Source organism: Semicossyphus pulcher, unplaced genomic scaffold (assembly GCF_022749685.1).
Source record: "Semicossyphus pulcher isolate SPU_LCO1_2020_fin unplaced genomic scaffold, fSemPul1.0.p SCAF_25, whole genome shotgun sequence".
Lineage (NCBI taxonomy): Eukaryota > Metazoa > Chordata > Actinopteri > Labriformes > Labridae > Semicossyphus > Semicossyphus pulcher.
In genome coordinates this window covers 1526259-1553243 of record NW_027211699.1, presented here as the reverse complement: position 1 = coordinate 1553243, position 26985 = coordinate 1526259, and the positions used below count along the sequence as shown (strand labels likewise).

General features: G+C 41.9%; 1 protein-coding gene across 2 annotated transcripts in view; it reads left to right on the top strand.

The window, feature by feature from the left end:
* The window catches only part of asic2 (acid-sensing (proton-gated) ion channel 2), a 402563-nt gene that overhangs the window by 256579 nt on the left and 118999 nt on the right, over nucleotides 1-26985 (top strand). Inside the window, exon 1 of one of the 2 annotated variants that reach the window (XM_069675841.1) lies at nucleotides 20378-22802. The exons of the other annotated variant lie outside the window; for it this stretch is intronic. Within the exon in view, the coding sequence (XP_069531942.1) occupies nucleotides 22110-22802 (693 nt within the window). The 5' untranslated portion in view covers nucleotides 20378-22109. Of the gene's footprint in view, nucleotides 1-20377; nucleotides 22803-26985 lie in introns of those variants that run through there. 2 annotated transcript variants of the gene reach the window in all.

Here is a 26985-nt window from a genome sequence, read left to right as displayed (position 1 = left end):
CCTTGCAACATCATAGTTGCAGGACAAATATGCGTTTAATACCTGCATGAATGTACCCGTTCATTCCAGTCTTGCTTCGTATTCAAGATCGAGAACAACAGTTAATAGCTAAATTTCACACCTCACTGTGCACCTCGACCGCCAGTTAATTCCCAAAGTTAATTCTGCAATAAGACTTTTGTGTCACAGTTGTATTTGCCGAGAGCACGTTGTAATGAAATACCGCAGAACACAATACAGTTTAGATGAAATGTCAGTGTAAGTGGAGGGTAAACAGAAAATCCCCATTATTCTCTCACTGCAACAGTTTTACTGTTTCTATTTTCAACTTAAAAAGGTCATGTGCTGGTGTTGATCTAATGCAGGTAACCTTCAACAAATCTCATTACTCATTTGCCCCGTGCCAACATGTCTGACCTTTGCGATTTATACTCCATCTACTGTGTGTCTAAGAGAGCAAACAGGAAAGAAAAGACTGGCGGGGCAAATACAGGAAAGGGAAACATGTTATATATTCTCTCACAGCGCCTACTCTTTGTTTGTAGATTTAACGATGTGATGCTTGAGTGTTAGCCCCAGTGCTCGGTGCTGTTTTCATCAGTTGATTATTCTATCTCGTTATGCGCTGTGAGGAGATAATGACCAGCGTTTTCCACCATCCAAAAATCACACATCTGAAATGTTTTTGGGTGTGTGCTTATTTGTGTGCCTGCTGGTGTCTCTTCCGTATAAATCCTCTGTCCCTAATTATAAGTCACAGCATGACCTTCTTGCTAAAAGATTTTTCACCACTGATGGATTTTGATTACGCTTATGAGTAAGGCGGCACAGGAAACTACAGTGTGAATTCAAGTGTGTGAACAGAGACTTAATCCCTAGATCAATGTGATAATGCTTCCAGCATTTTCCTGGAATTTTCAATACATGCTCCAGCCATCAAGACAAGCCCATCCCCCCCCCATTGAAAGGCAGCTGTTAAGGTTTTTATAGGCTTCATGGTAAAGCCCCTGCTGTGGCAGTGACATGGTGACCTCAAGTAGGTGCATGTTATAATTGGTTACACTGCTTTTCTTGGCTCCAGCAACAAGACTACTACTTGCTACTGCCCTGATCTGAGTGGAGGGTGGAGAAAGCTCGTCAGCTCACAGGTTTGCGAGGTGCCTTCGCTGTCAGCATAACAAAGACTACCCCCTATATGAAGTGCAAAGCCACGTTTTTCTTTCAGGTTTGACTCCCTTTCCCCCTGTTGGGTGAAGATAAAAGGGATTCAGCAGAGCAGGCGTGGACCTGAAAGAACTCTTGATGTTTCTAGCAACGGTAGCACTGCTCACTTTCTCTTCTCTAAGCACACAGCTTGGGTCAGTGAAGCCTCCAGGCAATGTGCTGTGGTCATAGGCTACTCACTAAGAGGTATGATGGTAGAGCATCCTGTGCCGTGCCCTCACTAGTCTGTCAGCTGGAACGGCTCTAAAAGCTTTTTTAAGTGAGCATCCAGATCTATTTGTGCACTGTTATTTGTCTGTGTGGCTATAATTGGTTGGATGCTCAGTTTATAGCCATGCTAGCTAGAGTGATGGTAATGTTAGACTGCTGGTTGATTGGTCCACCACTTTGGCCTCATGACTCCACAGTATAAATCCCATCGACTCTTGAGTTCTGCCAACTCTCCCTCTATAACCACCATCAACAACTATTGGATGGATTGCCTTTGATGCCACAGCTGTGCTACTTACAAAAGGGTAGCCGTTGATGCCGTTGTTAGCAAGATGATATTTATCTCAAGTGTTACCTATGTACAACAAAGAGGTAGGGTAAGGGCAAGGTAGAGTGCTCCTAATATGGGTGTAGACTTTAAGGCCAAACCAATGTTCCCATACACACATACTTGGTTAGTATTGGTTTCACATTTCAATATTGCCAGTGGAATCGAACATGACATGCTTACTTCCTGTTGCCATCAGACGTGTGAGTTGCGTCTGGTTGTACTTTGACAGGCGTACAACTTCCATCGCTGTGTTGTCAATTCCCTCTCAGAATTTGGGGAGCAGGTGCGCTGGTTTGGCTCAGTTGGTAGAGCATGGGCCCCATGTATAGCAGCAAGTCCTCATCGCACTACTCGCAGGTTTGACTCCCAATTTGCCGATCATTTGGTGCTTGTCATCACCCACTCTCTCTTCCTCACATTTCCTTCCATTTCCATGACGGGTGTACAATTATTGAATGAGACTGATTTTTTTATTAGATAGTTGAGGCCAATTGGGCTTTGAGATTCTTCTTGAACTGCATTGTTGTCTGTTTTTGCACTAGAAATGAACAAAACTGGTTCAATTTGATCTAGAGCAAGACAGCCTCTTTTCGTTGGATGTGTTTTGTCTTTTATTGATATGGCCCAGGCCTCGATCTTGGGGAGGTTTCTAACCTGTAGTTTTGGTTCTGATGAAAACCAAGAGTAGGTAGGTGTAACAGGGCCATTAGTCTTTTTCTTCTAAAACTAACAAAAATCAGCTGGTATACAAAAATCTGATGACACCGTCTGTGAAGGGAACAAATCTGGGCTTACTAGCCATAGGTTTTTGGACAAGCCATAATAGGAATAGCTTGTCTAAAATGGTGGAGTAGCCCAACAGAGTTCCATTTATCACATCTGCCTTCAATTTAACAGTTTCAGTCGAGCACCAATGGCTTGCTATACTGTATCTGCCTTCAAAATATATGTAGACATGCTCATTTTCCTTTTAGGTCTAACAGCTACTGTAGGGAGAAAAGATGGTGGCCTTGAAAAGTGTGAAAATTTGACTTCAAACACATCCACTGTTCAAACAGAAGTGTTGGTAACACTCGGGACACTGAGAGCAGCAACACCTTCTTTCAACTCTTTCACACACACCAGTTTGAACAAGACAGAGCTATTGTTGGGAAGAAAAGTCCTATCCCAGGGGAATTCAAAATAATGGGTTTTGTTGTGAGTGTGTAAAGGGTCGATATCTCTATCCATATTCAACCCATGTTCCGTCCATTCAGGGTCGCAGGGAGGCTGGAGCCTATCCTAGCTTTTGTTGGGCGAGAGGCCGGGTACACCCTGGACTGATCGCCAGTCAATCGCAGGGCTGACACATAGAGACAGACACATAGAGATTCACACCTTTGTTCGATTTACCAATTATACTAACGAGCATGTCTATGGACTGTGGGAGGAAGCCGGAGTACCCGGAGGGAAGCCATGCATGCGCGTGGAGAACATGCAAACTCCACATGGAAGGGCCTGTCAGGTGCAGAGTTGCCTGATACATGACTGTATACGTGTCCTGTATGATCCTGCAAATGAAAGGACACGATGGTTACAGGCTTTCAAATAAAATGCTAATTGAAAATGTGTTCCAGTCAGTTCAAGGCAGAAGAATAACTTGAGCTCATCTTTTATTCATGGAGGCACTTACAGTTCTGTTCCACGGCAATCTCCTGCCTGCACCCCGCTTAAAGGCGATTCCCAGAAGGGTCAATGTTTCCTTGGGGAAACAGCTGGACACGGGCCTCCCAGAGAATGACTTTCACAGTTTCTCCTACTTGTGTCACCATGTTTTTCCTCCCTCTTGCTCAGAAACATCCACTTGTCCGAATGTGAGGAGATTTAATACTGTGTACTCTCATTGCAGCCCAGAGATTAGGAAGTTTCGAGGATCTTCTGTTGTAGAAAGCGAAGGGATGTTCTGCAGGGATAAATACAGTGTTTTAGTGAAACATTCATCTTTATTCTCAAGATGGATCCTAGTTTGGGGTTTTGGAGAAATTCAATCTTACTGGTGGAGTTTGAAGGAAAATAATGACTGTCCTTCCTGTCTAACTTCACCATCAGGCCATCGAGACTTGTTCATACATTTCAAAGTTAATTTTCCGTTTAAGATCAAAGCAGATGCTTGCTGAGGGTGGTTGATGGTGTTGACAGTGTACTGCAATGATTCTCCAGCTGCTCTGTTGCTTCTGACTTTGATTCACAAAGCTTCCTCTGTGGCAATTTCATGCCGATTTTTAAGTTATGGCTTCAAAAAATGAGAAAAATGAAGTTATTTCTTGAGAGAATTGGAACTTACACGGCAAATTCACAGCATTGGAGAGCAGCAAAACATTGTCATAACTAGTTTTAGTGCGACTTATGTGGAACTCAAATCCCCAGCGAAATGAAACTGATACTGTTATACAGTAGCTCGAGTAAAAATCAGGGGGGTTATATTAACTGCAGGCATTTCCAATCCCTGTGAGATTACTAAAATGAAAAACTTTATTTTGGTAAATGCTGAAGTTCTCTTTTTTACCAAACTGAAATGTAGCTATTTTTGTGCTACATTTGACTTCTTTGGCTGGGACATTGCTGTTAAACTTCAGTCATGAAAAATGGAACAGATTTGGAATTTGCCAAGCAATATTTTTTAGCACAAACTTAGCATTTGTATAGGTATGGAAGCCTGTTTCTGCCACTTGGATGAAAAAAAAAACTATCCTGTAACTCGTTATATTGAGAAACGTTCTCAATGCTTTGACTCAGTATCTCAAAATAATGACTAAGTATCTCAATATTTTGACTCAGTATCTCAAAATAATGACTTAGTATATCAATACTTTGACTCAGTATCTCAATATTTTGACTTAGTATCTCAAACTAATGACTTAATATCTCAAACTAATGACTTAGTATCTCAATACTTTGACTCAATATCTCAATATTTTGACTTAGTATCAATACTTTGACTCAGTATCTCAATATTTTGACTTAGTATCTCAAACTAATGACTTAGTATCTCAAACTAATGACTTGGTATCTCAATATTTTGACTTAGTATCTCAAACTAATAACTTGGTATCTCAATATTTTGACTTAGTATCTCAAACTAATGACTTAGTATCTCAAACTAATGACTTGGTATCTCAATATTTTGACTAAGTATCTCAAACTAATGACTTGGTATCTCAATATTTTGACTAAGTATCTCAAACTAATGGCTTAGTATCTCAATATTTTTGACTAAGTTTGTCAAACTAATGACTTAGTATCTCAATATTTTTGACTAAGTTTGTCAAACTAATGACTTAGTATCTCAATATTTGGACTTAGTATCTCAAACTAATGACTTGGGATCTCAATATTTTGACTTAGTATCTCAAACTAATGACTTAGTATCTCAATATTTTGACTAAGTATCTCAAACTAATGACTCAATATCTCAATATTTTGACTTAGTATCTCAATATTTTGACTTAGTATCTCAAACTAATGACTTAGTATCTCAATATTTTGACTAAGTATCTCAAACTAATGACTCAATATCTCAATATTTTGACTTAGTATCTCAATACTTTGACTCAGTATCTCAATATTTTGACTTAGTATCTCAAACTAATGACTTAGTATCTCAAACTAATGACTTGGTATCTCAATATTTTGACTAAGTATCTCAAACTAATGACTTGGTATCTCAAACTAATGACTTAGTATCTCAAACTAATGACTTAGTATCTCAAACTAATAACTTGGTATCTCAATATTTTGACTAAGTATCTCAAACTAATGACTTAGTATCTCAATATTTTTGACTAAGTTTGTCAAACTAATGGCTTAGTATCTCAATATTTTTGACTAAGTTTGTCAAACTAATTACTTAGTATCTCAATATTTTTGACTAAGTTTGTCAAACTAATTACTTAGTATCTCAATATTTTGACTAAGTATCTCAAACTAATAACTTGGTATCTCAATATTTTGACTTAGTATCTCAAACTAATGGCTTAGTATCTCAATATTTTTGACTAAGTTTGTCAAACTAATGACTTAGTATCTCAATATTTTTGACTAAGTTTGTCAAACTAATGACTTAGTATCTCAATATTTTGACTAAGTATCTCAAACTAATGACTTGGTATCTCAATATTTTTGACTAAGTTTGTCAAACTAATGACTTGGTATCTCAATATTTTGACTTAGTATCTCAAACTAATGACTTAGTATCTCAATATTTTTGACTAAGTTTGTCAAACTAATGACTTAGTATCTCAATATTTTTGACTAAGTATCTCAAACTAATGATTTAGTATCTCAATATTTTGACTTAGTATCTCAAACTAATGACTTGGGATCTCAATATTTTGACTTAGTATCTCAAACTAATGACTTAGTATCTCAATATTTTGACTAAGTATCTCAAACTAATGACTTAGTATCTCAATATTTTGACTTAGTATCTCAAACTAATGACTTGGGATCTCAATATTTTGACTTAGTATCTCAAACTAATGACTTAGTATCTCAATATTTTGACTTAGTATCTCAAAATGATGACTATCTCAATATTTTGACTTAGTTTCTCCTAACCTTATAACATGATAGACTTTTGTGCCACAATTACATTTTTCAGAGTGCAAACTAATAAAGAAAATGGGAGATTGGTCAGAAAGTAAGCTGCCCTGATATTGTCTTGTCAGATGAGCATCCCTTCAGTTGTTCCTTCCCATGTTTTAGGATAACTGGACAAAGTTTGTGCCACTTGCTGCCATTCTTCTGTGTGCTCTAAAAGTAGACCCCAGCTAGAAATGTGCATCACTACTTTGAATTCAAATGAAATTATCAAATGTCCGAATGACTTTAGCATATTTCATCACTCTGACTCACTCAATTCCCACATCATTAAAATTGCATCAATAATGAAGAAGTCAATGTTTAATGATCCCTTTGCATATCCTGAAATGTATTAAATTCCCATCTGATGAAAATTAAGTCAGCTCACTGACATTTAACCTCCCGTTTTAAAATGTCAGACACTTCTGCTACATCTGCCGGACACGGTTCCCTTTGGAGCTTTTTATCTACAATCCTCGAGGAAGTTACAGCTCCTTACAGAATGTTTGATTTTTGAAGGCCGAAAACCTAAGATGGAAATGTCCTACTGGCATAATTGCATTTTAACAACAGATTCAAACTGCCCTCTGTGTTTCTTCACTTGCTTCACCTCAGCACCCTCGTCTGGCCTGGCACTGCGTCAGCTCACTCCGCTGCTGTTTCTCTCTTATATCCCCTGACTGAACTATTTTTAAGATACCTTATTATACAGCACAAAGTGAATAGAGCCGACAGTGAAGGCTCTTATTAAGCTGTCTGTCAGACAGTGCTAGGTGGAAAAAAATGAAGGTTGCTTCTCCTGCGCGAGTGAGATAAATACATAATTGATTCAAAGCCACATTCTTGCAACTGTCCCTACTTTATCTTCTGTTAGATTGAAAGGGGTTGTTTTTCACTGCGTTGCCATTAACACACAATACCGCACACAATGTAATGATGCTGTTTTACATTTCATTATAAAGACCATTAGTTTGTTTTACTCACTATACACAGTGTTTCTCAGTGCGCAGGCGTGAGCGCCGTGTTCCAGTCGAGTCTTGAAGGTTATACACAGCACATCTGACTAATGGCCCAGCTCTCTGTACATGCTCATGCTAATCACTCCTCTGATTGATTGTGCTGCTACCAAGCACTAATAGCATCATTAGCTGGAACTGTTGTGGCAGTCTCTGCTCCGAGCTTTCTATTCCCCCCGCTGAGATATTCTTTATCCTTCCTTTTATAATTTACAGAGTACAACGGGACAGGTTCATTCTGAATTTAATTGGCTTTGATTCTCGGCGAAGACAAAGTAAATCATAGACGAGCGAAGGTTTTTCATCAGCTCCTCTGCAGCCACGCCCAGGCAAGTCGGCCCAGCTGGAGCTGCTGTTACCATGGAAGCCTTGGGACGAACGCTTTATTGAGAGAAATGACGACAGAAAGATGCCAAAACAAAACTGCAGGAAGAGCATTATGCGTCATTAGAGAGATGGTGACACATTAACACCTGGACGCTGATTGCCTTTTCCCACCAAAAAAAAAGAAAGGCTTATTTTTAGGGAATGAGAAGAGCATAAGTGTAATTGCAGCAACAAAATCCAACACCTCACCCATGTCTTTATGGCCCGTGAAGTGGTTAAATTGCTCAAATTAGCCTTTCAAAAGCGAAACCTCTCCGTCGTAGTCGTCAGAACGGTGATGTCTCACATGAGCAGTCAGCCGAGCCATCAGGATGGACATGCTGCCCTTTACCAACTGCTAAAGTTATCCAACAAGCTGATAAGTAGTGAGTCACAGTCCAACACACACACAAGAAGCTTTGGACATGGTGGGAGTCTTATTTAAGCCTACATGCTGCAGCTGTAAGCTCATGGATCCACTAAGTTGCACAAAGAAGATGTAGGCAATGAAGGAAAGGTTGTTTCTTATATATGGCGCCCCAACTGTGTCATGAGTTATCACTACACTTATTGCAAAATGGAAGTTATTTACACAAGCATCATTAAATCCTTCCCATGACACCTTTAAGACTTAACTATATTTATACCAGCCTTTCCCAGCTCAAACACGGTTATATAACAATGTTCACAACAGCAGCGTGGCAGTTTTCCAATATTCACTTGCAATTAATCGTGTAGTTTAAGACATCAGTGAAAAATTAAACAATTTCTTCAAATCCTTTAGTTAAGTCTTGAAATTGTTTTTTGCCCAATTAAGAGACCAAGACCCACTTTTATTCAGTTAACTGTGAGGGAAGACAAGGAGAGAAGAAAGGAGATGGAAATTGCAAAGTTTTTTCTTTTGTGCATGAAAAGTGACAAAAGTGGTGAAAAGAAAAAATCAACATAGTTCCCTGTGTTTCAGATCCTCTCAGCCTCAGAATTCACAATTAGTAGATACTACTTGTGATAGAACCATTGACTTTTGGTGTTGTTCTCTAAGGACAATACAAACTTAGGATGAGGATTGCTAAAACTTGTTGGAAAATATACCTTGGTGAACCCCCTGGTAAAGTCCATGTATGGGTAACATCGGTAGATAAAACACGACCTGCCAAGAAACAGATGGCAAAAAAGCAACAAAAACCACTGGCTGCTGGAAAACGTCAAATATCCATCAACCAACAGATAAAGTTACACTACAAACCTTTGCAAAGGAGTCAATGTATCTCACACAGAGTTTGATTAACACTGAGATCAAGACTGACAAAGAATCAAAGTTCAAAGTGCATGTTATACCTTAGAGAAAGATCGCCTTGCGCAGAGATTAATACCTAGACAGAAAAGTTACGACTGTTCCCAAGGTGTCTGCCTATGTCCTCCGTTCACTCCCTAGGGAACTCTTTGCCCTGGGCAAGGTCAGTAACCTTATCTCTCTGGGAAGACGAAAAACAAGTCAAGCAACTAAATCAGTAGATTATATTATGATAAAACAGATTAACATATAATCATTCATTTCATCATTAACTGATAATCAAGATAAACAGAAAATGAATATATTGCTCTTCAACAAGATAAGATTAATTACCCTCATCACACAGAAGGGGAGTAAAAAGAACACATTGGACTATAAACCAGCCACAACATTATGACCATGGACAGTTTGAGTGAATAACATTGATTATATAACGTTACGATGGCACCTGTAAGTGGGTGGGATTATGTTAGGCAACAAGTGAACATCTTGTCCTCAAAGTTGATGTCTCAGATCAGGATAAAAGGATTTGAGCGACCTCGACAAGGGCCAAATCGTGATGGCTAGATGACTGGGTCAGAGCATCTCCAACACTGCAGCTCTTGTGGGGTGTTCCCGGTCTGCAGTGGTCAGGACCTGCCAAAAGTGGTCCAAGGAAGGAAAACCGGTGAACCGGAGAAAGGGTCACTGGCGGCCAAGGTTCATTGATGCTTGTGGGGAGCAAAGGCTGGCCCGTGTAATCCGATCAGAACACGCAGTGCATCCCAGTTTGTTTCGTATGGGGCCGCGTAGCTGCAGACCGGTCAGGGTGCCCGTGCTGACCCCTCTCCATTGCCCAAAGTGCCTACAATGGGCACATGAGCATCAGAACTGGACCACGGAGCAATGGAAGAAGGCGGCCTGGTCTGATGAATCAAGTTTTCTTTCAAATCATGTGGATGCCGTGTGCGTGTGCATCTCTTACCTGAGGAAGACATGGCACCAGGATGCACTCTGGGAAGAAGGCCAGCCGGCGGAGGCAGTGTGATGCTTTGGGCAATGAAACCTTAGGTCCTTCCATTCATGTGGATGTTACTTTGACATGTACCACCTACATAACATTGTTGCAGACCAAGTACACCCCTTCTTGGAAACGGTATTCCCTAATAGCAGTGTCCTCTTTCAGCAGGATATGGCGCCCTGCCACACTGCTTAAATGGTTGAGGAATGGTTTGAGGAACACAACAACAAGTCCAAGGTGTTGACTTGGCCTCTAAATTCTCCAGATCTCAATCCAATCGAGCATCTTTTGGATGTGCTGGACACACAAGTCCCATTGATCGGACTTGTGTGGGCTCGGTCTCGCAACTGACAGGACTTAAAGGATCTGCTGCTCACATCTTGGTGCCAGATGCCACAGCACTCCTTCAGAGGTCTAGTGGAGTCCATACCTCAAGGGGTCAGGGCCGTTTTTGCGGCAGAAGGGGGACCTACACAATATTAAGCAGGTGGTCACAATGTTATGGCTGAGCGGATGCTGTGGGGTAAAACATTAGGTTATTTAGACAGGTGTGTCAACGCTTCCGTCATGGAATGGAGGAATCCAGTTGGGAATAGGGTACAAGTCAAAGTCAGGGTCAGAGGTTAAGAGCGGTGTCTTGTCCAAGGCAGTCATTTGATGAGTAACAGACCTGCCAATGGATGTCATCAGGTCAGTCAATCTTTGTGCCTGGTTTGATTTCTCTTCATGGCACAAACAGGGCCATTCAGATATTCTTTCAGAAGGAACTTTTTTCATCCAAAGCTTTCAGGGTTTACAGAAGCAAAAGTGGAGTGAAACATAGACAATTCTTTTCATCATGTTTCTTATCTTCTTCACTTCACACAAAGAACCCAATCAAGTGACTGACTGCAGACATAAACAACAGCTCAGTTAGATGTTTGGTTCGTTTAATTTTCCCCTATTGGATTAGAATTCAACACAACCAACAGAAATCTTTCATAAATATGACTTTTTGGGGAATAATTTAAACATGAAAATCAATATTTTCATCTGCTTTTGAAGCAAAAAATAAAGCTGAGAGCATATTGATTTTGCACAAATGGTGCAATTAAACCAGTTTTATTGCATATTACCCAGCAGGCATTACACTTCCACAACCGGCCCCTCTTTATTTATATCAATTCAAAGCAAGTACACCTCCCTGTATTTCATTAAACACATTTTTTCTCTCACTGCTTATGCTCTGACACTAAAATCGGGTTCAACAGTATAACATCCGGTGTTAAAGCCTCCCTGCTTACTGTGTGAAATGACGAATGTGTAGTGCAGGTTTTCAAAGGTTGGTCTGCTGACTGAAACGTGACCTGAGTTTGTAAAGTTGAGCGGATGGCCGACGGGAGCTGGAAAGGGCAGGAGAGTGTTGCAGAGTGCGGCTGGGACGCTGCCAAACTGTCAGGCAGTGTTTAGGTAGCGTCAGCCGGGGGAGATTATTAGTCTAACCAGAGCTGATGTTATAATCATAGAGATGGGAGAGCAGCTGGACAAACAATGCTAATTATTTGGTTAGCATACAAGGAAACACTTATTAAAGCACGCAATTTTAAGTGAAGTACCAATTACGCCTTCATTGACACATATGTTATAGCACCTCCCCCTTTGTGTTGTTTACCGTCGCTCTTCCATCTCCAACAGTCCTTCTAATCTGTGTAAATGTGAGACAGGTGTGAGGCCTAATGCAAAGCAGATGCTTCCTATTGTCTTTAAATCAAAATGGCGATGGCAGTTTGATAGAAGCTGCATGAACATATGCTCACGCCTGGTGCACAATAGAGGATTTGAGCATCTATACTGATTCTAAAAGGTAGGAGACCACAGACACAACAAATACCAGATTTATAATCTGAAGAACACAAAACAACACAGTTAGTGTTTGTGCAGAGATTTGGGATCTCACAGAAAGGCAGACTGTTGTTCGCTGGTGGCACTTGTGAGCTCTATGTTTTACACCAAAGCGGACAAAAGAAACGTGTAGATTAAGTCATGACATGATGATTTAAAGGGGGGGTATTATGCTAATTTTAAGCTTCATATTTCACTATGTGATACCTGTGGAGTAGCTTAGCATAATTCACAGTTAAAAAAACTCACAAACTGGTGCTCTGTGCAGGCCCTCAAACACCCTCTGCCTGAAACGACTCAGCTAGCTCTGTCCCTTTAAGAAACCCCGCCCCTACAAGCCCACTTTCTTCTGATTGGCCAGCTCTCTGAAGCCTGACTTTGTGATGTCACAAAGTGCAGTATGTAGAAAAAACTGTGTGAAACCTGGCGTTCACAGCAGCCTGCACACTGAGCTGAGAAGCCTCCAACATACTTTTACCTACATATTTGAAACTTCACCCATGTTTAGTCTGGACATCCAACATTGTAACATTATATATATGTCTTAACATGTGAAACAGCATAATACCCCCTCTTTAAACAATTGGCAGCAAAACCTTGAGGTAACTTGAACATAATCATGCAACATCCGATACTCCAATCTAATTTCCTGTTGTAGTTTTCTGCTCGCTGTTCCATCTCTGCTCCTTTCACGCTACAGGATTTCAAGTTGTGAATGTCAAAAGTGTTTTATTAGTGTAATATTTACAATTCAAAATTTGCGTGATTGTCTTTTTGGCAGATAATTTGTCCCAACCAAAATCCCTTGAGGGGCAAAATCAGACCATAAATCTGCCGTTTACCATCTAGTGTGTAGTCAGCATAAATAAATCATATATAGCATTATTAAAAGCATAAAAAAATACTAAGAAGACAGTTTTATTTGTTCCTACGGCATAATGCATATAATATTTCCTCCTTTTGCCCTGATATAAGAACCTGCTGCTCAATCTACATTAAACTGAGACTAATTATGGCCATAAATTATTTTATGTATGTCTGTCAGGGCTGAAGACCACAAGTTTATCTGTTGGTCGGTGTGGAGTTAGAAGAAAGTGAGTTTGCTGCCCGTTGCTCATCGCCGCCTGAGGCGAGTAGCTCCAGGCTCCTCGCGGAGCACACCAATAGCCAACCAAACTGTCAGTGGTCAAGTTGCAGGAATGAAGAGGAATGCGGGGAATAAAAAAGGACAAAATGTTTGGTGCTGCTGCATCGGTTTAATCTTTTCCCTCCATTAGAGGCTTATATTTCTAGCTCCGTCCACCAGTCAGTTTAAGAAGCCTCTCGGATGAGAGGTGAAACGTCTTCAAGAACTTCAACCAAGTCCAGTTGCCGTTTGGATTAAGCTTAGAATTTTCCCTCCATTGTACTTCTTTTTATTCCCTATTTTTTCCAGATTCCATGAGATGAAATCCACTGCAAATTAAAATACCAAATGCGTCCTTCCTTGAGTTGAAAAGAAGTGATGAATGTATGGTAAGCTTCTGCTAAATGTTGCAGGGAGATGTAATTAAAACAAACAGAAATGTTGCCGCAGCAGCTGATGTATGATGTGACTGTTACCAGACTAACTCGAGTCTGTCCACATTTCTCAGCATCACTGAGCCAGCTATAATTGAGCTGTCTCTGTTTTTCCGTGTTTTCCGGCACGAAATAATGTTTGTCACGTATTAATTAAAAAAAAACCATAGCATCAGATTTAACATGTTGTGCTTACATTGCTGTATCAGCAGCTTGCACGTCCGGGTACCCTGACTCCAGCAGGGCTGCAGTCGCTGCACTTTCACCTCCATTGATTGGGCTGAAATGAAGTGAGACTACTTTTCATTAGTCCAGATGAGCTCCTAATCCGCAATTATTTCACTCTAATTGTATAGGAAAAAGACGCTAATGTTAGCTTGTGAGATAAAAAAGAAAAAGTGTTTATGCTAGTTCGTATTAGACGTTTTTTTATCAATTATTAATTTTGCGCTTCTCTCCGTACTTCAAGTTCTTTGATGCGTTCATCCTCCTCCAAATTCCCCACAGAGATCATTAATGCTTCATGTAATTTAACGTGATTTAATCTAAACTTGACCCTCTTACCTCGCAAGTTCAGCTGCGTTAAAGAGCAGCTGAGGTCAGCTACAGCATAAACGCACCATAAATCCTGCTATTATTAATATAAGTGAAAGTCGTGAAACCACGGTGTGTTTTTTAAGCTACTACCAGTCCCCTCTGTGACTTGTACTTACCTCTCTGATGGATATTGTGTCCTTCCTGCCTGAGGCTGAATTACACCTCAGCCGAGCCTCCCCATCACGGCTAAATGTTCCGTTATACCAGCAGAGGTCCTTTTTTAAATTTCCTTTGAGTCGTGTCCCCTCCTGCTCCAGCAGCGCTCTACAGGTGGAATGAACTCTGCAGTGTTTCTTTTTGTTCTGTGCGTGTGAGTATTGGAAACTTTAAAGTACAACAGAATGAGTTTTCAGGCGAGTACAAAGGGCAGCGTCTGCTTTATGCTACAACTCCTTTTCTGTGAATAGGTCGAGTTTTCTCTCTTTTATAAGCTGCAGTGGCTCCAATGGGACAATTGGTCTTTGGCTTTGTAAATTCCCTACAGTCAGTGAACATCATTTACCTCAATCTTTACAAAAATTTAATGACCTAAGTTAGCAAAGTTCTGTCTGGATGGATTCTGAGCTCGTTTTGTATTATTTGAAATAATTTACAAACTTTCCTTACTTAAAGTTAGTCATTCACATAATAATGAGACATTTTCAGAATGGTGTTCTCTTCTCAATTTCAGCTTTATTTTATATTCAAAGCTGCACCAGTCATTATTTTTGTTAAGAATGGATCAGATGACATTTTAGCATCTTTCAGCTCTTTGTTTAGGTTTCCGAGCCTGCACATTTTTATCTTTTTTGGAACTAGTTTTAACCCATTTTCAGTAAAGAAGCTTTTAAAGTCGACTGTGCTGTACCTGCCAATAATCAAACAGCCGACAGACCAAGTTAACAACTTCCTTAGCGAGTGGAAGAGACAGAAACTTCTTAATGAAGGTGGTGGAGACCAAATAATAGCTAAAAGGGAACGCATATTGGACTTGAATTTCTCAGGTTGAAAGAAACAAAGTTTTCTTCCCCTTACATCTTAGTCATTATTGGGATTATATATGAGGGGATAGAATAAAAGTGTGGCGGGGAAAAAAAAGTGGTAGTTGAACAATAAAGCAAAAGCTTTATTCATGAGTGCGGCTGCCCTGGTAACTGTAAGCATTAATGTGGCAAAAATATAACCTGTCTAAGTAGCAAACATAGACATAAACAATGTGTTTTTAATTAATAACATTTTGCTTTGCAATTTTTTTATTGGGGGGCAAATTTTTTTTTTTAAGATTATTTTTTGGGCTTTTTGACAGAGAGACAGGAAATGTGGGGAGCAGAGAGTGGGGGATGACATGCACCAAAAGGATCGGCAGACCGGGAGTCGAACCTGCGATCAGTGCGACGAGGACTGTAGCCTCTTTACAGTGGGCGCCTGATCTACCGACCGAGCCAAACCAGCGCCCATATTGAGGAGCACATTTGACAATATAACAGCATAGCTGCTTCATCCTTTTGTTAAAGTCAAAGCATTCTGTCATTCAGGTGGTAATGTTCCTAATGACTTAATGGACACATGAAAGCACACTTATAATAAAGTTATTCATCCATGAGTGGCATTAAGCACCTGGCGAGCAGGAGGGAGCGTGGAAAATGTATGGTCAGGAAGAATAGTGTTTTACCACCATAGCTTTAATGGCAGTCATTAGCTTCTGCCAGTGAATCCCTCGATACATTTTCACAGTAGTTTCATTATATAACTTTACTTGACAGCAAATTCTGCAACTCGTATACATTTTAATATAAAAGGCTCCATGTCTATAAAATGTAGTGGTGTACCCATGCATGAAAAAATGGCGTCAAAGATGCCCTCATGGATGCCCCTGTTGTAGATAAAATATGATCAAGTGCCCTTCCAATGGATACAATTTCATTGGGGCCCTTCCAGTGGATTAATGATACATGTTAGAAAATGTGTTGGCCTCCACACACTCCTACTTGTTAGTAGTTAAAAATTCCCACAATTTTCTGTGCGCTGGTGCCCATTGACATGCAGCGGGTGCCCCTTTTGCCCCTGCCCCTCAAAGAGCCTGAGTACGCCACTGATCAGATTTAACACACTGTCATCTACTGGAGAGAATCCAGCAGGGCGGTTGTTAGACTAGATCAAAGAGGTTTTTGATGTTCAGACCGAGCCAGCAGTTGGTTTAAGGTTAAATCCTTTGCACAGAAATGAAACAATGCCGATCATCTCTATCTCTGTATATATATAGTTTGTTCTTTGAAAACCCACCAGTTTCATTAGAGTGTTTAGCACCAGAGTGCAACATGTAATCACCGATGACAGCAGCTCAAAGAGCAAAGACAGTCCCCAACAAACAGTTCCACTATCTCATCACAAAGGAATCAGTTTCTAGATAATTCTATGAACCCTGACAACCACCATTAGATGTAATGACGATTAAATGAGCGGCCACCACGAGACCATCAATCTTTGGACTTAATCAGCGGCTCCCCCCCTGGATTTATCCTTTCTATTCATTTAAAATCCAATAGGTTCAGGGAGGAGGCGGAAGGTGCAGCTCCCTCCCCTGTGTGGGACTCTGACAGGAGTTACTGCAGTAAGAATAGAAACCTCGTAAAGCAGAGAAAAGCCATTGATTGCTTTGCCTGCCATCACTGTCATTTTAAATCAAGCCGCGCTTTTGATGAATGGCGGCCTGCCTCAAGATGGCCGACACGGTTTCTATTCACCTCCCTCATCTTTCATCTACGGCGCGGGTGTCACAGCCTCACCTGTGCTTCCCTCAGACGAGGCCGGCACAGCGCTTGCATCCTTATGGATCACCTCCAGCTGTCGCCTTCCGTCCTCGCGCCGGACTCTGTTGTGCTATTAAGCCGTTTCCATCTGAGGTCCATTCTCCGGATCATTCCGGGCCTCATTAAAAATAACCTATGAATGTGTAATTGTGGTTTATATTTACCGCTCTCTCTCACAACCAGTTTAATACTACGTGTCCTTTGATCAGACACAATGCTGTTGATGAAAGCGAACAAGGAATATTTTGCAGGGGAACACATGCCACGGCATCGCAGCGATTAGCTGCTGTGTAATTGTATCTGATGCACGGGTTTGCTATATCCCTAATTAATCAGTGATTTCCCTTATGTTTTAGAATTGCAAATTGGATGTGTTGAGCCTTTGAGCTGTTCTTTACACTCACTGCATAGCTGGACTGAGAAACCCTCTTTATAGCTCCGAGCTAATTATTCAGCCTGTGGATTCAGGCTCTGGAAGGCTGCCTCTGACTCTAGCTGCAGGCTGTGTGTGCGTGCGTGTGTGTGTGTGTGCAAGTGTAGCATACAGTAGGTGTTAGAGAAAATAAGTGTACAAGCATGCTTTTGACATTTCAATACTGCCTTCCCTATTCTTTCTGTTTTGACCGCGTATGCATTATACATGGATGTGTTTCACTCTTTCAACGTTTTCACAGCGCTGCTGTTTTGGAACGCGTCTTTCATTGTGCGTGCGCCTATAATTTGCCTGCGTGTGTGCAAATGCCGTTTTTGGGTTTCTATGTTAATTTCCTTTGACAGTGGGAAAGGTTTCTTAAGGCTCGTGTGTGGGCTCCTGAGTTAAAAATGTCCTTTTATCACGTATTCAAAGATGAGATCACAGGGAGGTGTTGAGCCGTTCTGCCAAACAACAAAAAAGCATCGTGTGTCCAAGTCAGAATAGATGTTCCTCTCCATCTGTGTTGTTACAAAACTGTTTTATAATAAGTTTGCTCGCCTCGGTGACTCATGTTATACAACTGCACAAATTATCCGATGCTGTGATAATGAATCCGAGCTCTACTCTGGGTTTGAAATTATATTTTCTGCTTCGCTCCACCTGTACCTGCAGAAACAGAGAGCAGCTTTCGGGAGTTCAATTAAAAAATGTAAAATGAAAAAAAAAGGGGAAATTAAAAATACCCTCACACTGGGATATATTCTCTCCTCTGTAATTGGAAGAAAAACCCTGGTGCATGCTAATGAGTACAGCCTTGAATCTGAATATTTGCATTGAGTGATCAAGAGCACTTACTGTGAGGCTTCCTGTACTGATGAATCCTTTTTAACTTGTTGAACTTCCTTTGTCTGCCTATCTGTTCACAGTTAAAGCAGAGGTGGAAATTGGACAGAATGAAAAAGTATATCGTCCTTGCGCAGGCTACTTGAGTGTTGATGCTGTGTCTGTGTTTGAGGTTATCATAAAAAGCAGCTAAGGACTTCCTGCGAGATTGAAATAGTGCTCTTTTTCAAGTTTTATGGAGGATAAAAGGAACAACTGCAGTCAGCATGGTCACAGCATTTATTTCTCTTGCCGGCTTTTCTACCTGTAATTGTCTGTTTTTCATCTTTGTTAAGTTTAAATGTACAGTACTTAAGCTCATTAAACATAACATATGTTAAAGGTTAGGGTTAAAAACTAGTACCCGACTGGTGCTAGGCCATAAAATGATCTTGTTTTAGGATTGTGATCAAATCTGTTATGTCAAAATCTCAATATTTTTACCCGATATTGATGGAACAGCCTTTCACAAACCAGTTATAAATGCGACCACAGCTAGTTAGTGTGCAGTTTTTTTTTACATGAAACTCACGTCAGAGTCGCTCTTCAAAGATCAGGGTTGTTGCCACTTAATTTAACAAGATGAAGGATATTAGTTAAAGAGGGGGAATGTTGGATGTTCAGACTAAACGTGGGTGAAGTTTCAAATCTGTAGCTTAAAATATGTTGGAGAAATCCCCTGCTAAAAAAGTCTCTCTGCTGTGAACGCCAGGTTTCACACAGACTTCTCCAGGAGCATCACTTTGTGATGTCACAAAGTGGAGGAAGTCTATATCTGGGCATCTGCCCGAGACACAGCAGGACTTCTAGCCCAGTTCAAGGACTCGCCCACCCAGCAGCTCAGTCTGCCTTTGAATTTTTTTCCCCACTCCAACACTCTGCTCAACGACTCTGCTCGTCAAGTTGGTTAAGAATGTTTTGGACAAAGTGTTTCTTTGCCTGTGACGGAAAGACATCAGTGTTTTCTTTTCCAAAGGGCAAGAGCAGCAGACTTTCATTTCAAAACTAAAAAGTGAAGTTTACTCTTTGCAGAGTTCTGCCCCTTTTGGAGAGCTGGCCTATCAGAAGAAAGCAGGCTTGTAGGGGCGGGGTTTCTTAAAGGGACAGAGCTGACTGAGTCGTTTCAGGCAGGGTTCGGCTGTATGAAGGCCTGCACAGAGCACCAGTGTGAGAAAAATAATAATAATAAAGCTCCTCCACAGTTATCACAGAGTGAAATATGAAGGTGGAAATTAGCATGCCCCCCTCCCCTTTAAGGGGAATCTGGAAGTCAAGAGAGGAACAAGCAGCCAAAGTTTGCAGCAAGGTTGCGCTGTTGTGGGCCACACTTTGGAGCACCAGAGTAAAACTTTCTTTCAAGGTGAAACTGCTTTATTCTGTTTTTTGTTGGTTTAACTAGCTGGGTGAATTTGTTTTGGAGAGCAGGAGACCGTGGCGGATCACTCTGTTCTCAGTAAAAAAAGTCTTGTAAATGAACACTGAAAGAATAATAACTCTAAAAGTGAGCAAATGTTGTCTACGCCAGCTTCGCTCACGGCCCCTCTAGACGCACTGAAGAGCAGTGGAGAGATCAAGTCTTCAGACATCTCTCAGGACCGGGATACTGCTAAAACTGGCCCCACTGGCAAATCGGTCGATCGTGATCATTATAGGAAAACTTACTGTGACCGTATTTTGTGGCTTATCCCTCGACCCTTAGCCCGACCAGTTTTTTCTTGTCTTATTTTTATAGATCAAAAGTCAACATGTCAGTGCTCCCTGGTGAGCAAACTGTGATGGTAACATTGTTTCAGTCAGTCACTTCAGTATTGATTTGGCTCTAGTGAGAGAAGACGCTGGCAAAGGGATGAATTCCGAGGTGTGTCAACGGATGCCAATCGACAATTAACAAAGCATGTGGCTTTCTCATGTGTGCTTCTTTACAATTTCTTTAAAGTGATTATTTTCGTCCAAAATGATTTTAAAGTGGCAAACGTTAAAGAACATGCCTGTAAAAAGAAAAGTAATGAGGGAGCACTTAAAATGAATACACGTAAATTTAATCTTTAATATTTATCACACACATCCTCTCCTTCAAATCCCTTAGATTCACATAGTGTGTTACAAACACATTTTATCTGCTCAAAGCTGATAAAAAATCCTGACTCTACAGCTGAAAGTAAAGTGGAGAGCCAGCCATGTCTAGCTCGGCTACACACAAACCTTCACGTTCATGCACACAGCAGTCTCTCATTGCACTGAAGCCGTGTGGCTCAGCAGCAGCGGCAGACAAACAGAGGGGGGCGAAGGACAGCACGAGTTAGCACAGAGAGAGACAGGCGCTCTCATCAGTGACGGGCTCACTGGCTGCGCGGACAGAGCTGTGGCGCAGGAGGAGGAGGAGAAGTAGAGGAGGTGCGACGGGAGGATGAGCTGCCAGAAAACCGGAGCAAAACAGAGGAGCAAAACGCGAGAGACTGCAAGAGAAGGAGGGGGGAGGAAAACGGAGAGAGATCACTGAGGGGAGAGAAGTCATTCGTAGCACGGAGAGGGAACAAGCTGGATGAAGCTGACAAGGACACAGAGGGAAGAAAGCGCGAAGAGAAGCCTTCCCTGACGGAGGAGAGAAGTGAGGGAGTGCGTGCAGAAAGTGGAAAAAGAAGAAGAGGAGGAGGAGGAGAGGGAGGCTGACAGGAGGTCGGCCGAGCTTACGGGGCTTGACTGACACGAGAGCGAAGAGGAGGAGGAGGAGCGTGAGGGCAAGTTGATGGATTTGATTTGGGGAGAGTATTTTTAGAAGGAGGAGCGGGGACATGAGAGGAATATTGAGATTAGAGATTCCGTCTTCTTGGAGTGGGGGAGAAAAAATGAGGGAGGCAAAAGAAGCAGAAGAGAGAATAACAAGAGACAGAAAAAGGGGGAGAGATGTTGAGATCAGAGTGTGACAGAACAGATTATCTCTGTTCTGGTTTCCCGCAGGAAACTGCTGCGAGTGTGTGTCCCTGCGTTCGCATGAGTGCCTCCTTCTCCATGTGAAAGTGTGTTGTAGCATGTTTTCTCGCTGTGGCGCCGTGAAGCAGGTCCGCTCAAGATGAAGCTACCCCGTGGCTACCCGCAGGACTTAATAACACCAGTGGAAGCAAAGTGCAGGGAGAGACAAGGAAGAAAGTAGTGACATCACGAGAAAGTCCAAGGCATCAAAAGTGATACCGCAAAGTGGGACAGAAAACAAATGAGCGTGGGGGACTTTTTGGAATTCAATTAAAGCTTGTACTTAATAGTGACAAGGAACTGATTGCTGCCTCTGGCTGCCGAATGCCTCTGCAAGCCAGTGAAGCCAAGAAAACACACGTAACTCTGAGGAAGAGAAACCACAGCGCTGGAACAATGCAACCGACCGCACCACACCGACCAATTCCCTCCGCTGTCGACTCATTATTTTAATTACCTTCTCTTCTTTCATTTGTGTTTTTTTTGTCCTCTCTGCTTAGCCCTTGGTATTTTGTATTCCATCCTCCTCTCTCCTCTTCTCTTCCCCTCCCTCTTCCTCTTGCCTTCGCTCTCTCTGTCTCATCCTGTCTTGTTCACTGTCACACTAACTGCGGTGGATGCTGGAGTCACTCATGTAGAAGCCACCTTGCTTGGAGCACATTTGCCTAGCTGATTTATTTTTTCTTTCTTCGTCTCCTGCTGAGTTGGATGATTGGACGCCTCTCAGATCAAAAGACCAGGAAGAAAAGATGACCAACAAGTAGCTGCAGCTGAGTTCGTCAGAATCCGGCAAGCACCAGGAGAAGACTTCACAAACCACACTGAATTCCTTGAGGGTATTCGTACGTGTGCAAACAGGGTATTTGCAGCTAAGACTGCATGGGTCGTCAATATCTGTAAAGCCAAACACATATCCAGGTGTGGATTACAGTAGTGGATTTATCCTGGAGCTACATGTGGGCCCCAGCCCCTGAGGCCTGGCTGGGAAATGAAGCCTTTCCCGCGGCTGTAGGAGCGCTGTGGGCAGCTATGGCCCTGGAGGGGCGCTGTCTCCGGCGGGGATCCCCGGCCATGATCAGAAAGGGTCGTCAGCGGCGTGCTCCAAAGCCGACTCTGGCTCGGGTCACTTCCACTCTTCTGTCAAGGACACGCCTGCATGGCCTAAGGCATGTGTGCGTCCCTGGTGGCTCCATGGGCCGCAGGGCCTTCTGGCTACTGGCCCTGTGCACCTCCCTGGGGCTGCTTTTATCCTGGTCGTCAAACCGCCTACTCCACTGGCTTTCCTTCCCCACATACACACGCGTCCACACAGAATGGGCCAAAGAACTTGCTTTCCCCGCAGTCACAATCTGCAACAACAACCCAATCCGACTCTACAAGCTCACCAAGAGTGACCTGTACTTTGCGGGCCACTGGCTGGGCCTGCTGCTGGCTAACCGGACAGTGAGGCCCATGGTTCTGGACTTGCTCCAAGAGGACCGTCAGGGCTGGTTTAAGAAGCTGTCAGACTTCCGACTCTTTCTTCCACCCAGAAACTTTGAGGGCACCAATCTGGAGTTTATGGATAGGCTGAGCCACCAACTGGATGACATGCTGCTCTCATGCAAATACAGAGGGGAACCATGTGGGGCTCACAACTTCTCTTCTGTAAGTCCAACTTCTTTTGTGTTTTCTGGAACCTTTATGTAAACTCAGTTTCTTAGATCAGTTATCCCATTTAAACATCATCTGTGGTGTGGCATAGCTTATGTCTTGCATAATGCGGGAACATATTCCTTCTTTAGTCTAGGTTGGTATTCTCTTGTGACTAACCTGCATTACTGGTAAGTTGTATAGCCTGTAGAAACCAGAATGAAAACACACTTTGCAAGCTGCTGTAACTCCCTGTTACATAGCTGACTATTAAAGCTTTCTTTAGAAAATCCATTACTGCACAAGGTCAATAAAATCCACACCGTTTATTTTGTTAAATAAAGGCTTGTACAACAAAGACAAGAATTGCATTAAGATTTTGCATGGTAAAAAACTACATGGTAAATTCCATGAGCAGTAGCTCTAGTCATATAATAACATGGGTAAAACGAGTCATGTACGAGCTTGTGGTAAGGCAAAGCTACAAAAGCACCATATCAAAAGTTTTTTTTTCACTACTATGCAGCCCCCCCAGAGGAGTTTACTGCATCTGCGTCTGATCACTCACATATCTGTCTTCTTTTCTGTGTGGGTGGTTGTGGGAGTGGGGATTTGTGTGCCCACTCTTCCTTGTATGCTCCCTTGGCTCGCCTGAACCATGGCAGATGTTTTCTCTGTGGTAACGCTCAGCTGTCTTTTTAACTTTTCCTTTTTTGTCATTCCATTTCTGTTCTTTTTGATGTTCTTACTGTGGCCTGGCAGTCAGGGACTGACTGAAGGAGAAATGAGAAATGGCAGATGAATACCTGCGTGCAAAGGTTGTGCACGGCGGTTGGTGCTTCGCTAGTTTGTTCTGTGTGATTTGCTACTGTGGTGTTTGCTTCTCACACTTGAAAGTCATTTTCAGGATTTTCATTACAAAGTTCTTTTACAACTTTTTCTTGCAATTTTTTTTAACCATTGCTTTTGATTTTATTTGAATGCAGCACATACATATATTGGGTGTGTTGCTTGTAAGACCTGACTGTGTATGTTGTCAAATGGCCATAGGGAAACTCCTTGGATTTCAGAGATCACAGTCTGTTTACAGGTGTTGGAAAGTACTTCTGTGTAAGTGAAAACAGGTTGCATGAAGTCTGTTTTGGCTCCGGTTACAAATGTTGACTGAAGTCAGTTGGAGCTGAAGATAACAAATAACTGTCGGCGTTCAGCTCATCTGTAACCTGCTCCTTATCTCTGCTTGAGGCTAGCAAATCAAGGCTACATTAGCCGCTACTAGCATAACACATCCGGAAGACGGGACTGACCGTGGTCAAGGTGCATTCAAGGTAAAGTAGGTACCGAGTTTTGACCAGGAAGAAGACAGCGTGTGATAGAAAGGTGACATTTTTTTTACCTCACCATTTTTAGTCTTAGCCTGTTGTAGCAGTTCAATGCTAAATCACTGGACTGTTCCTTTATTGCAGAATACAAGATTTGATTGGGAGTCCGGTACTTTGTAAACCGTCTACCTTAGTCGTCAACATAAAAAAATCTCAAACAGTTTGACTGTGCTGTAAACTGGTATATGAGTTCTTCTTCAAGAGTTGCTCAATACCAGTTTGCTGCCCCTTGTGGTGAAAATGTGTACTGTGTAAATTTTACAAAAATGTGGAAGCTATTTTAGCCCTGTGGTCAACTGCCGATCAGTCCAGGGTGTACCCTGCCTCTCGCCCAATGACAGTTGGGATTGGCTCCAGCAGACGAAGCGTCGTCTACTGTTTTCTGTTTGCCTGTTGATTTCTCCGCTTCAGACCGTTAAAGGGCACAAAATGAAAATCTTCTACCATATAAAAATATCCCACAAGGCAGAGATAAATCCCGCTTGTTTTTGATTGTTATGCCAAAAAAAGGTTACTTGTTGACCTCTCAAATGCCAGGCACATTCATCAGTGGATTCCCGAGTGTTCAAAACACAGACTTGTGATTGCCATTTGGAGAGAATTACAATGCTGACAATACAGCGACTGACAAGCAAGGAAGTGCTCCCCTTCTCCCAATAACACCTTGTATAAAAATTGCGTTTTATTAGTCTTTTACGAGCTCATGGTCAGCAGTTATCATTGAGCGTGATCGCACTGGATGATTTTCATGAGTTTTTCCGAGCTGTGGTTTTTCGTGCTGCTCTTCTTGTCAGCATTCCTTTGTGTCTTTGCCCTCTGTCATAACAAGACAAGGTGCATCAACCCCCTGCCATGCAAATGAACAGCTTAATCAGAAGCATTCACTCACGTCACTATCCATTAACACTGTTTTGAAGCAACAGCATGCATAATAGTTTAGAGAGATGTATTCTGTTTTTTATTGAATTTAGATGTCATACAAACATTGGAAAGGTTGTCGATGTGGCCTGCTTTGTTACCTCACTGTGTGTAGGTCAGTGTTTGATGTCAAGGTGATGCATTCAAGGGTGGGGATTCACTAGTGCAATGAGGAATAGCATTGTGGAGCTTGTAATGTGAAATGATCTGAGTTTGCAAGCTGTTCATGTGGATTTGCTCGAGCTGAAGGATTTTCTGGTATTTATAATGTTGGAGCGTTGTTTAAGAATGGATTGAGCTGCAGGGGGCGGAGGGGGGGGACTGCCCTTTGAGAAAAGCAACTGTGCAAACGTTAAACAACCAATCTGTATACTCTGAATAATCAGAAATACAAAGGGAGAAAGACTGTGTAGGACAAGATTCTGCTGCAGCTCTGCTTCAAACTGAAGTCTGAACAGTCTCCCACATTTACATCCCAAACTTACTGCACCCAGTAATGATATGCATGATATGCACGGCTATTTCTGACACCAAGTTTTGTGAGTTGAATCAAATTTGGCTTTTCAATATAAATCTTTGATGATTTTTTCCTTTTTTTCAGTTTGTCTTAAATTAAAGGGCCAGTTCACCGATTTTCAACCTCAGTCCCATCATGCTATTACGGGGAGCTAATGCCGTTGTGGTAGAAAAAAAACATGCAATTTCGCTCTGTGTCTTTGGAGGACGGTATCCTCTACTGATGGGGCCTGGAAAACCTCTGCCAGACTACACAAAACGTGTCATCTGGTGGAGGCCAGGGAGCTCGCTAAACCACACTTCCTCAATCTAGGATGCCCGCCTCCGATGTCATGTCTCATTCAAAATTGTCAGGTTTGATTTCTTAGACGATCCACTGGTATATTCTCGTCATATTTCGGTAGTATTTCACACCAGCGTCTCTCACTGAGCTGTTTCTTTTTAGAGGAAGGGGCGCAATGCATGCTGGGTGTTGTAGGAATGTAGAATGGGCGAAACCACGAGCTGTTTGTACAACTTTCTCCACAGCTATGGCGCCAATTTCAAATATTATAACTTCTATCGATTACAGAGAACACCAGCTTTGACTGACAGAGGCTTTTTACAGGGGAGAATTGCTCCTTTAAGGACGCACGTTTATCAGATTTGTCCAGGTGACAATTGGCCCTCATAAAAGGTTAGCCAAGGTTCGGTTGCAGCTGCCAAAGAGCATCAAAGAGACAGTGATTTTCACATCGAACTGCTTGATTCTGTGTTTTAAGTTTTAATAACCTGTTAGTTTGGAGGGGAAACCAGTGTAGATCATTTCGGCTTCCGTTAAAAATCTTGTTAACGATGAAGACCCTAAAAACAAGCTAACTACCTACTAATTATCTTTTGGCAGTTATGCCAGCAGCCACTCCTGACGTTTTGCACCCAATAAAAAAAGAGCATCAAGGACAACTTAAAACTGCTCTATTCAACTGTCTTTACACATTTTTATCACCGGGTCGCTTTGTTTTGGAGGAAGACCTTGTTAACTATGAACATTGAAGTTTCACTTTGAGGCTGGTGTTGTGAAGTTTACAGTGTGCCATGCTGTTGCTCTGGGAAAGTGTAGCAATTCAAATCAATTTGGCTTTGTCTCCATTGATTAGTTAAATTGACAACTAATTGGGGGTAAAAAGTATAATGACATGTAAACCGAAAGAGTTTTTCTATAGTAGTGTATTTGTAGTAGTTTTACTTTGCAGATAACCACAAATATGCCCTGCTTCCTCATCCTGCTCTACCTCAAAGGGGGTCTGATGCCGTTAACGGGCCCTCAGTGTGTTTGCTAATCTCATTAGCCTGCTGCTGCAAGTCAGCAAAGACTCCCCGAGGCCTATTCATTATCACTGCAT